General features: G+C 41.2%; 1 protein-coding gene across 1 annotated transcript; it reads left to right on the top strand.

Annotated features, from left to right (window-relative positions):
* The first annotated feature begins 9,885 nt into the window (after nucleotides 1-9,885).
* Nucleotides 9,886-10,893, top strand: LOC102862036 (mas-related G-protein coupled receptor member X2-like). The gene has a single exon (XM_006892067.1). It carries the CDS (start codon nucleotides 9,886-9,888, stop codon nucleotides 10,891-10,893), a length of 1,008 nt encoding a protein of 335 aa, XP_006892129.1.
* Nucleotides 10,894-12,515: the final 1,622 nt, after the last annotated feature.

Below are 12,515 nucleotides of genomic sequence, written 5' to 3' on the forward strand. Positions count from 1 at the left end.
TCCAGACGCAGGGGCCGTGGGTCCTCTCTTGGTTTCAGGTTCTACAGTGTCTTGTCGCTTTCCTTCTTCAGGTGACTGTAGTAGTCCTCCTGGGAGGGCAGCGGCACACTGTGCAATGGAAGATGGGCATGCAGCCATTGCTGCTGCTCTCGTGCCGGGCGCTGCAGTTCGGCTGACCGCGTGGGCATGGCCTGCAGCTGGTGAGCTGCTGATACTGGGACAGAGACGGAGGCAGGCAGGTCCCGGTAGGGGGCAGCAAAGAGCTGATGACGAAGAACTTCGTTCTTGTGCAGCAGATGAGGAAGAACGGGATTAGGGAGGGTCCCACCTGGATAGGGCATTCGGGTAAAGTAAGACCCTGAACCCAGAGGGTTAATGAGAGGATGCACCGAGGCTGAGGCTGCATGGGTGGCATCCTGCTGATGCAGGTGTAGGTGCGAGTGGATGTGGAAGTGCTGGGGGCGGGGGGCGTCATGTTGAGCACCTGCAGCCGGGCCAGTGGGTCATTGCCCAGGACTGCCCCCCTTTCTGCATCCTGCCTCTCAGCTGCCAGCCGTTTGGCATAAGACATTACAGGCCGCAGGGCTGTCCCAGCTGCCCTCCTGTTAAGAAGCTGAGAGTTTTATTCTTACAAGTGTATCAGTTAATCTCCTTATTTAACATCAATTAAGAAATAAAAATAGACGTTTACTATTCAAAGCAATTATCATAGCTAATAAGATAATTAAGAGACGAAATGATAGCATGTTGAGTCTTTTGGAGTATAGGATGTATTTTTTTTATTTTATTTCCCCCTGTGACATTTTAAATATAAACATGCATTCATAACTGTTATAATAATAAAAAGAAGGAGTAGAAATCTATGATTGGGCTTGAATAACAAGCAAATTGGGCCTTCGACTTTAGCTATACAAATCTTTCAGTGTGAGGTCACATGACTTTGCATTGTTAGGAAGCGCAGACTCCTAACAATGTAGCAAAGGGCCCCCAAGCAATAGAGCCAATAGAGAAGATGGCTGGAAGAGGTGGGGAAATGTAGGAAGTCATCCTGAGTACATGCAGCTGCCACCCCTGTCCATCTCTGGGACTATGCCTACCTCTTAAATCAGCACCTGTAAATCAACACCTTGGGGCATGCCCCTCCCTCTCTTTTGTAAACTGATAACCTAGGGCTGGGTTCCCTGGCAGCCCGGCCTACTCTGCTGCCTATTTATAGCAGAATTCATCGAATAAATTTGGGCTTGATCAGAAATCTTTGTCTTGCCCCAATCTCTCGTGTCCCTGCTCCTCTTTTAATCCACACAGGTTCCACTCTAGAACACGTATGAACCCGCAGGTCGGTTTCAGCCGGCAGTTACAGGGAAAGGTAAAGGATAGAGAAGGTAAAGGCTAGAGAAAGGTAAAGGATGGAGTTGAACAAAATGCTGAGAAACATCACATAACACATGAGCTGTCATAACGAAGCAGATCTGGTTTTTAGCTGGTCACTGAGCCCCAGCACAGGAAATCACAAGTTTGTTCAACATCTTGATAGATCTGTGAAGTCATTGAGACTCACTCCAGCTCCTGCAGGTGCTTCTTCATCTGAAGGTCAGAGTAGTGTAGATGTTTCGTTTTGTGGCTGTCTGGTATAGTACTCTGCAAAGATCAACTTTCAGCAAGAAGAATGGAGGAAAAGTAAAAATTTAGCATTAACAGTCACCTTTCAAAGTCACTGTCACATTTGCTTTCTCAATAAGAATCTGTATTACTCCAACGAGGGATGGGGAATTCCAAAAATTATGGAGTTTCATCAAGAAACATCTCACAACTTTGGGTCCTAACACTATCAGCGGCTGCAGAAAGAAATGGAGAAAAGCTCAAGACCTAATCCCTCTTCTGGTCTCCTACCATATACTTTCCTCATTTATTTTGTGGAAATGTGCTCTGAAACAGTAGATTTACTGCTCTCTTCCATTTGAAGAGTAACATAATAGATGAAAGATTGAGCCCCATCAGATTAAAATAGATGTCAAAAGAGACTCTGAATATTACACTGGAACAACAAGAAGCCAAAGCAAAGGGAAGAAATCAAGAAGCTAAGGAGCTGAAGAGAAGATTCAAGGGCTGTTCAGGAAGAAAAAGCAAAATATTATAATGAAATGTGCAAGGAACTGGAGTTAAAAAATTGAAAGGACTGAATTTGCCAAGCATTTCTTAAGCTGAAGGACTTAAAGCTGCAAGTTGCAGTACTTAAGGATTCCATGGGCAGACTATTAAATGATCCAAGAAGCATTAAAAGAAGATGGAAGGAACATACAGAGTCACTGTACCAAAAAGAATTGAATGACACAGAAGAATTTCAAGAAACAACATACGATCAAGAAGCAATAGTGATGAAGGCGGAAGTGCAGGCTGCTCTGCACTTGTTAAAAAATAAGACTCCAGGAATTGATGGCATACCAATTGACAGATGTTGCCCTGGATGTCTTCACCAGGTTGTACCAAGTAATCTAGAGGACAACTACCTGACCAACTGACTGGAAGAGATTCCTTTTCATTCCCAATCCAAAAAAAAGTGACCCACTGAGTGTGGAAATTTCCAAACAATATCACACGCTAGCAAAATCCTGCTGAAGATTATCCTAAAACTATTGGAACAGTACATTGACAGAGAACTATCAGAAATACAAGCTGGGTTTAGAAGAAGTCATGGCACTAGAAACATTATTGTAAATGTCAGATGGATCTTGCAGAAAGCAAAGAGTACCAGAGGAATGTCTGTGTTTCATTGACTGTGTTTCTTTTCAAAGGTATTTCAATGTATAAATCACAACAAATTGTGTCTAACCTTGAGGAGAATAGGAATTCCATACTGTGTTCATATGAAATTTATAGTCAGACCAGGAAGCAGCCATCAGAATAGAGCAAGAAAACACTGCATGGTTCAAAATCAGGAAAGAAGTACATCATGGATGCATCCCATCCCCATGCCTTTTCAATCTATATGCAGAACAGATCATTTGGGAGGCTGGGCTTTATGAGGAGGAATGAGGAATCAGGATTGGAGGTAGACTCATCAACAACCTACATTACGCAGATGGCATAACCTTGCTTCCTGAAACTGAAGAGGACCTGAAGCACTTGCTACATACAGAAGGTCAAGGACTGTAATCTTCAATATGGATTGAAGCTCAACATCAAGAAAAGAAAGATTCTCACCACTGGGCCAATTGCCAGCACCATAAAAGATGGAGAAGAGGTTGAGGTTGTTAACAATTACAGCTTTGCTTAGCTCCACAATTGGCACTCTTAGCCCTAGCAGTCAGGAAATTAAAAGACAAATTGCACTGAAAAAAATCTGTCAGAGACCTCTCCAGAGTACTGAAGAGCGATGATGTCAGTCCTGACCCAGGCCATGGTCTGAACAATTACTTGCTATGCATCAGAGAGCTGGACAATGACTAAGGATAACAGAAGAAGTATTAATGCCTTCAAGTTTTGCTGGAGAAGAGTCCTAAACATACCATGGACCACCAAGAAAACAAATAGATCTGTCTTGGAGAGGGTGAAACCAAGTTTCTCCTTGGAGGCAAAGATTTTAAGCCCCATCTCACATACTTTGGGTACATGGCCAGGATGGACAAATCCTTGGAGGAGGACATCATGCTAGGAAGGATAGAGGTACAGCACAGGAGAGGAAGACCCCAGATGAGATGGATTGATACAGTAACTGGGGCAATGCAGATAGGTATGTGTCAGTGAGGCTGGCTCAGGACAGGGTAGGCTTCAAAACTGCTGTACATAGGGTTGCTATGTGTTGTAGGCAACTCAATGCACATAACAACAACAGTCTTTTGTGCCCTAGTATGTAAAGAGTTTTGACGATCAAAGGGCATTTTGTTCAAAATCCACCAGCTGCTCCTTGGAAGAAATGGGCAATCTCCTCCTGCGTCATTCACAGTCTCTGAAAACTTGCCTTCACAGGGGCATTTAATAGTAGGAAGCAAGAACATAAGCCTAGGGATGATAAATCAATGATGCACAGCCTCTGGAAACCCTGTCGAGGACCAGTTATGAGTCCATTTCAACTTGGCTGCAATGAAGAAGTGTGAATGAGTGACTACAGATTCCTCAGTGCAATACATCTTTTTGTTAATTCATTTCTGCAATCATGAATATTGATTGTAGATCCAAGGAAAACTAAGTAATTGACAAGTCCAACATTTCCCCCTCTGTCATGATATTGCCTATTAGTCCAGTAATAAAGATTTTTGGTTTTTGACATTGAAATGTAATCTGTGTTGAAGGCTATATTCTATTATTTTCTTCAGTAAATGTTTCAAGTCTTCTTCACTTTCTGTAAGCAAGGCTGTGTCATCTGCATAACACAGGGTATTAATGTGAATCTCCAATCTTGATGCCACATTCTACTGCATACAGTCCACCTTCTCAAAGATTTGCTCAGTGTACAGATTGAATAGATATGGAGAAAGGATGCATCCTGATACACACTTTTTCTGATTTTAAACTATGCAGTATTTCCTTGTTCTGTCAGGACAACTGTCTCATGATCTTAATCTAGGTTTTCCATGTGTGCAATTAAGTATTCTGGGATTCTTATTCTTTCAATGTCATCCTTAATTTGTTATTATCTACACAGTGAAATGCCTTTATATAATCAATAAAACACAAGAATGTACCTTTCTGATAGTCTCTGCTTTCAATCAGTATTCTCATCAGCAATGATGTACCTAGTTCCATGGCCTTTTCTGAAACAAGCTTGAATTTCTGTAGGTTCCCTGCTTCTGAAATAAGCTTGAATTTCTATACAATCCATTTGAATGTATTTGTAGATCAATTTTCTGTATGTTTCTTGTTGACGTACTGTTTCAACCATTGATATGCTAGTGTCACTTATGAGTCACTGTTGACTCAATGACAATATATAATTTTAAAACCAGTTTGTCAATTTCAATTTTAAATGCAGTTACATGGTTCTTGGTATTATTTTGACTACACAGATAAATTGTGATTGAGATGGAGGAATAAGCAACAAATCACCTATCTAATTCACGAATATGATAGATCTCTATACTTTGTGGGGTTTTTTTTGTTTGTTTGTTTGTTTGTCTAAATAACACCTAAAGTTTATTAGATGACAGCACACACAGGAAACACAATTCATTAGTCGAGGAGCCTACTAGCCGTTCCCAAAGGGATCATCCTAAGAATTGAGACCCAAGAGGCAAACGCCGGCACAGGCCTGGTCTGCCACCGTGTCGCTCGCGGTTAAAAGGGCTGCCTGCAGCGGGCTGGGGCCCCAGTTATGCGCAAACTCATGCTCTTGCTTCACCTCACATAGTTTGGACATGTTGCTAGGAGGTGCTATTCCTTGGAAAAGGACATTATGTTGGGAAGAGTGGAGGGTTGGTGAGGGAAAGGAAGACCCTCAACCGGTGGATTAATATGGTGACTGCTGTGATGGGCTGTTGTGTGTTGGGAAGTGTGAGGATGTTGCTGGCTAGTACAGGGTTCAGTCTTTTGTCCATTGGGTTGCTATGAGTCGTGCTCAACTAGACAGCACCTAACAACAACAACAACCATCAAAGGAAACTCTGGTGGCCTAGTGGCAAGAAGCTGAGCTGCAATCTCAAAGGCAGGTGGTTTGAGGCCATTAGACATTCTGTGGGAGAAGGATGGGCAGTCTCCTCCCATGAGATTAACTCTCTCTGAAAACCTGCCAGAGGGTCAGCTATGGGTCAGTTCCAACTCGACAATACACAACAACAATCAAACATTCCTCTTGTTCTTAAGAAGTTGAGTCTAGTTGCTTCTGTGCTATTTCTTTTCTTCTTGCAAGGGTGTTATTAAGGGTATTATTTAATATTGTTAATAAATAAAAGTCTACCATGAAAAGCATTATCCCAGCTAATAAAATAATTAAGAATCAAGATTATACCAACTTAAAAATGTTTTGTAAAAAGATGATACCAACTTGATTCTTTTGGAAAATAGGATTCAAGACTTTCCTCTTTTATTTGATACTTTTATGGCGTTTGAAATTGTAAGAATGCTTACATAATTGCTTTGATTTTAAAAAAATAAAAAAGGAGGGATAGAAATCCATAGTGGCAATTGGACAATTAAAACAGACATCCGGAGGGCGGGGGAAGAAGAACAAACTGGGGAAGAGGGTAGAGAGAATGGTGCAGCAATGAAGGAATGAAAACCCAAAATCTTTGTAAATGTTCATTAATACTAATAAAATTTAATTTTAAAAAAAGAAATCCATAGTGGACCTTGGAGGATAAACAAAGGAAAGTATGCTTTTTACTTTAGCCATAAAAGACTTCTAGTGTAGATTCCTATCACCTAACATTGTTAGCAGGGGCAGAATCTGCTGCAAAAGGCTCCAAATCAACAGCCATTAACAGGAAAGAGGACTGAAGAGGCAAGGACAGTAGAGGATAAGATAGAGAAGTAGAGTAGACCCAAATGTTGAGAAACACCACATGATGAGTCATGACTCAAATGTATCTGGATTGTAATTAGGCACTGCCCTCCCTCACTCCAGGAAATCACAAGGCTGTTTTACATCTTGATAGATTTGTGTGGTCCATAACTCTCACTCTAGCTCCCTCCAGACACCTCTCTGACTAGAAGGCAGAGGAGTATAGACTTGTCACTTGGTAGCTGTCAGTTTTAGCACTCTGCTCAGATCACCCTTCATCTTCAGAAAGCAGAATGGAGCACAGGTAAGAGTTCATCATTAACTGTTTTCTTTCCAAAATCACTGTTACATTTGCTTTCTTATTAAGAATTTGTATTGCTCGATTGTGGGATGGGGGATTCAGAGATCCAGGGAGTTCCATCCAGAAACACGCTCTGGCAACTTTGGGTGCTGGCACTCTCAAATGTGGCAGATAAGAATGAAGACCCACTTAGATTTAGTCTCTTTCTGGTCTCACTTCTGATACTTTCCCTATTTGTTCTATGTAAATCTTCACCCAATGAGAAATCTACTGCTTTCCTCCATATAAGGAGTAATATAATTGAGAAAAGATTAAGACCCACACAGTCTCTAGTGGTCTGCAGCTCTAGGTGGTTAGTGGTAAGGAGTGTCTGCACTGTCAACCCAAATGTACATGGTTCAAATCCACCTTCTTGCAATAGACTACCTCTGAAAACCCACTGGAAGTCAGCTATGAGTTGATTCTAACGCAATAATACATAAGAATCTCTGGTGGTCTAGGGGGTTAAGTGTGCAACCAAATCCAAACACATGCAGTTTGCTTCTACCAGCTGCTCCTCTGGTGAAAGATGGGCAATCTCCTTCTGGACAATTTTTAGCTTCTAAAAAAAGCTAGAGGGTCAGCTATGTGTCCATTTCAACTTGATGGAATTGAGTTATATTATCTTTGAGTATTCTGTGTTAGGAGATTCACATTTGAACAAATTTGTAGATTCAGAAAGAAGTGCTAACTGAAGAAATTTATATTTGAAAGACAAACAAGCAGAGGGGAGAAAATAGAGAGACTTTTAGGTTTTAAAATTGGGTTAATTGATTTGGATTTAGCTCCTGAGAGGCAAAGATAAAAGGTGCTCATCAAAGCCCCCTTCTAGGTCTTGAAATTAAAGGAAACTGGAGAGTACGCTCATACATGCTACACTTGACTTCAACTGGTGAGTGGAAGTGAGAGGCATGCAGCAATGAAGAGACAGGCTGAATTTGGATATGTTCCATTGACACTGTTGACCTACCATGGATAAGTAAAGGATTGTTGGTCTGAGGAACAGGGAGTCCTAAGACCTTGAAAGTTGTTGACTTAGCCCATATGAGAGGTTAAGTCTGAGAGTAAAGGGATCAACCAGTCTGAAGTTCAGAAAGATATGTGGCCCCCTGTGTTAGCCATGGGTGTCCTTTGGACCTATCTACCAATAACTAGGGATGAGTTGACTTGAAATCAACCAGATGAAGAGAAGATGCCATGCTGTAAGTTAGAGTAAATTGCTGAACTTTGATGGCTTGTTTTGGACTGGACTTTGCATATAGATACAGATGTTCAAAGTTCCAACCAAACAGAAGATTCTTCAGACAAAGGGACTTGTTTTCTTAAAGAACTGGGTCTATGGTAATGGACAAATTAGAAGTTGGCTATTCAAAATGAATGAGATAAAGTCATGAGGTATGAAGTAGCTGGCTTATACACATTTTGCTTACACATATTACTTACATTATATTCATGAATCTAGCTTAGTAAGATCATTATAAGAGGAAAAGTTAATTCTTCAAGAATGAAGAATAATGGCTAGAAATGCAGGTGGTGGTCCCTGGTGTAGTGGGTTTCTTGTTCAAAATGCCCTGTCCTAGTCATCATCTTTAGCTCTCACCATATGACTGGGTGGAAACATGAATTGAGTTGTGTCTAAATTATTTATGATGGAATTGTTCCATTTTGCCACCCACTAGCTTTAAATGGAGCAGATTTAATAGTAAAGGTTAGACTCTCACTACTAACAAGGAAGAAGAAACAGAGAATACATCCAACATCCTTTGAAGTCAGAGATTCCCACACAAGTAAAACCAACACCTACACAAGCACACCAGCAGCCACAGTGAAGAAATAGAGACCAACACTAGACAGAGCAGATTAGGACTGCTGCCTCACAAAGCCAGAGCTACGGACCTTCACCCAAACTTATTGGAGGACTCAGAGGAGAGGTTCAAGTGGGGGGAAGAGGAGTATCATAAGTGACAGGACTACAAGAGCTTTGTAACACTGACCTAAGCTGTGATGCTGAGGGTCAAAAGCTTACAAACACACTTGAGAAGCTGTCCTGACTGAGGAATTGTATCCTTTTGCCAACTTGAATCATAACCTCTTAACCTCCTTAATAAACACCATAACCATGAGTATGGTTCTATGAGATCTATGTGGTCAATGCAATGAATAGCCAACCCAGTAGTAGATTCATATGACCGATACTAGAATTGCAAAAGTGGATTCAGGGCAATGGGGTTCACATCTGACCTTATGAAATTAGTGTCGTATTGTAGATGTTGTTGATAGGGACAGTTCCACCTTGTAGAGTCAGTGGAGGTCAGACTCATCTATCCACAGTCTTATATAAACTTGTAGGACAGAGTAGAACATAGAGAAGCAGATTGTCTCATCTTACTCCCTCAGAGTATCTCTCTGTTGGGCTCAAAAGATGCCCTTTTTGTTAGCAGCCAAATTTATCAACTACAAATCTATCAGACGTCCCCCATAACAAAATTTAAAAAAAAATTATCAAGCCACTGCTGTAATTGAATAGTAAGTCAAAGCAACCTTTCATGTCCTCCAAAGTTGTAAATCTTTAGGAGACTTCCCATCTTTCTACCTCCAGGCCTGGCTATCCAGATCTTTCAGTTACCAGCCCAATACTTAAAATGTGATGCTACCAGGACTCCTACAGTCACAAGACACTAAAAAAAAAAAACCCTTGATTCATTGCCATCTATGGGAATCAATTCATACCTGAACCCCCATAGGATGTAAATCGTGCAAATCTTTCTCCTGAAGAGCTGCTAGTGGGTGCAAGCCACCAGAGGTTTTGCTTTGGGGTTAGCAGCACAATGCCAGGGGGACTGGATAATCAGAGCTCCCTCTAACTCACAAAATTGTCTGTAGCAAGTAGAGGACAGACAGACACTGGACTAAAATCTCAGCAAAACACTGGTCTTGACTCCTGATTCCAGAACTCCTTAGGGTTTATAAAGTAATCACTACAAGTCACTCTCTCCCTTTCCTTTAAGACGATGATCTCCATTTAGCAAGTTGATCATGAGCGTCAACGATATTATAGCCAACATTAAGTCTTGTTTGTGTTTCCAGAGACACCAGCGGAGAGTTTCCAAGCATGAATTCAATCATCCCATCATGGGGAACTGAATCTACAACAATGGATGAAAATTACCCAATTCTTCCCGAAGGTTATAAAACATGGACACAGGTCAGGATTCTGACCTTCATCATTGCCCTGGTTGGCCTGTTGGGAAATGCAGGAGTGCTGTGGATCCTGGGCTTCCGCCTGAAAAGGAACTCCTTCTCCATCTACATTCTCAACCTGGCAGGGGCAGACGTCATCATTCTCCTAGTGGAGATCTTCTTTTTCCTAGAGGAATTTATTGACTCCTTCCAACACATCTCTCAATACTTCAGCATTGTATGGACCTTTGCCTACCTCTCACATCTGAGCATTCTCAGCTGCATAAGCACTGAACGCTGCCTGTCTGTCCTGTTTCCCAGCTGGTACCGGTGCCTACGCCCAAGACACACATCAGCTGTCATCTGTGCCCTGCTCTGGATTCTGTCCCTGCTACTGAACATTCTGGAAGGAAAACTATGTGGCTTGCTGTTTCATAACCTCAGCGATGATCACTGTGCTGGATTTCAAATTTTTCTTTCTGCATGGGTGCTTTTGTTACTTGTGATTCTGTTTGTGTTTAACATAATTTTGCTGATGAAGATGTTCTGTGGTTTCCACAGGAAGAAGTTGACCAGGTTCTATGCATCCATCCTGCTTACAGTGTTGATCTTCCTCCTCTGGACCCTGCCCGTCAGCATTTATGAGTTCTTACCACTCTGGATTACAATTCCTTTTCCGATGTTACCTTTGCACTGGGCTCTGCTTCTCCTCTGTATTAACAGTAGTGCCAACCCCATTATCTACTTCTTTGTGGGTTCCTTTAGGCAGAGGCTGTGGCAGCGGCAGCTGACCCTCAAGATTGTCCTACAGAGGGTGCTGCAGGACGATGTAGAGGTGGAGGAGCATGGAAGAAATCTCCCTCAAGAACCTGTGCAGAGGTCAGGGAACAAACAGTGTGGTGTAGCGCTCAGAGTCTTGAGCTTGGAGATTCCAGACTGATGCTTAGGTCAAACAGATGTCACTTTGGAGCATATTTTATTTTTACCTATTTGAGTGATTTCTTCTCTTTTTTTTATTTTCTGCTAGCTTATTTACAAAATTCAAATACATTGTTTTCAAGAACAAATTCTTTCAATTTTCCTCATCCCTCCACCCATCAAATTGTACAATCCCACGATTAATCCCTGCCTCCCCCTGCACATCCTCAGCCCTCTGCTTCCACCATCTCCCACCCCTTTTGGATCCTTATATTCATTCACTCATTCTATATATCTTTTTCTCCACCCAACTGGCCTGGGAGCCGGCCCATCTCATGGAACTCCCCAGGCTTCTTTCTCATGTCCCGGAGCCACCACAGCCATGGCCACCGCCATCCCCAGCCCTGAGCTGCCCCCAATTTGAAACATTTCTTCATGTGTCTGTTTGCCATTCTAATCTCTTCCTCTGTGAAAATTCCTTCCATGTCTCTTGCCTATTTTATAATTGATTTATCAGTCTTTTTATCGAGTGATTTTCTTAATTTATGTCATCTTCATCCTTCTGATTATATAATGAGTAAGATGATGGACCTTTTCTTTTACTTCTCCATTATTGTATAATTGTAAGATAATATTAGATCAATCTTTTGGTAATTAAAAAAGAAAACATGTGCTTTACAAACTCTGAGTGCTTTGTCTTAGGTTCACTACACACAACATCCTTCAACCTATGTCGATGTGAACAGTCTCTGGGATCTAGGACTAACCTACTTCTTTTTATTTTTTTAACTTGTGATGGAGAGAGAAATGGTTGTAGTTATGTGGCCTGAGTTGACTATGATTTATACCAACCCTGTGAACAATAGCTTTGAAATTTGCACCATCATTTGCCAACCTCACCATCTCTGACACACCTGACCCCATCCCAGTCATCCTTCTCCAGAGACTGGATCACACAATTATTTGTATCGTTTTAAATATTGATTTTATTGTATTTATAATCTCAAAACATTTTCCATTTTAATCTTTTAAGAGTACAGTTCAGTGACAAAATTGCATTCAATATGTTGTACAAATATCTCCAATATCTGGTTCCAAATTACTACATTACCTTTAAGAAAAACAGAGTACTTCTAAGTACTTCGTTTCACCTTTTTCTAACCATGATATACTCTAGTCTCTGTATTTGCCTATCCTAGACATTTAATATTAGTAGAATCATGTAACATTATCTTCCAATGTTCAAATCATTTAATTTAGTATAATGTTTCATGGTTCGTTGTGTTGTAGCATGTACTAATTCTTTTCTTTTCATTGTTGTAAAAAATGCTGCAGTGAGCACTGGTGCAGATATCTGTGTGAGTCCCTGCCTTTAAGCCTTTGAGCATATATCTAACAGTTGAATTACTGGATCACAGTGTAATACCTTGTTTAGCCTTTTGATGAGCCATCAAATTGTTTCCCACAGTTGCTGCACATTTTACATTCCCATCAACAATTAATGAGGGCTTTGGTTTCCTCATATCCTCAACACTTGTCATTTTCCTTGGAAAACTGTGGTGATATCCAGAAGCACAATGGTGCAGAAATCAAGAGTTTCTTTTCTGACCAGTCAAATGTGACTAGAGAGTCTATGCTTTCCCG

Source organism: Elephantulus edwardii, unplaced genomic scaffold, assembly GCF_000299155.1.
Source record: "Elephantulus edwardii isolate Elephantulus edwardi_28Jun2011 unplaced genomic scaffold, EleEdw1.0 scaffold00109, whole genome shotgun sequence".
Taxonomy (NCBI): Eukaryota; Metazoa; Chordata; class Mammalia; order Macroscelidea; family Macroscelididae; genus Elephantulus; species Elephantulus edwardii.

Coding starts and splice junctions, on each gene's coding strand:
- LOC102862036 (XM_006892067.1), top strand. CDS start 9,886: ATGAATTCAATCATCCCATCATGGGGAACTGAATCTACAACAATGGAT.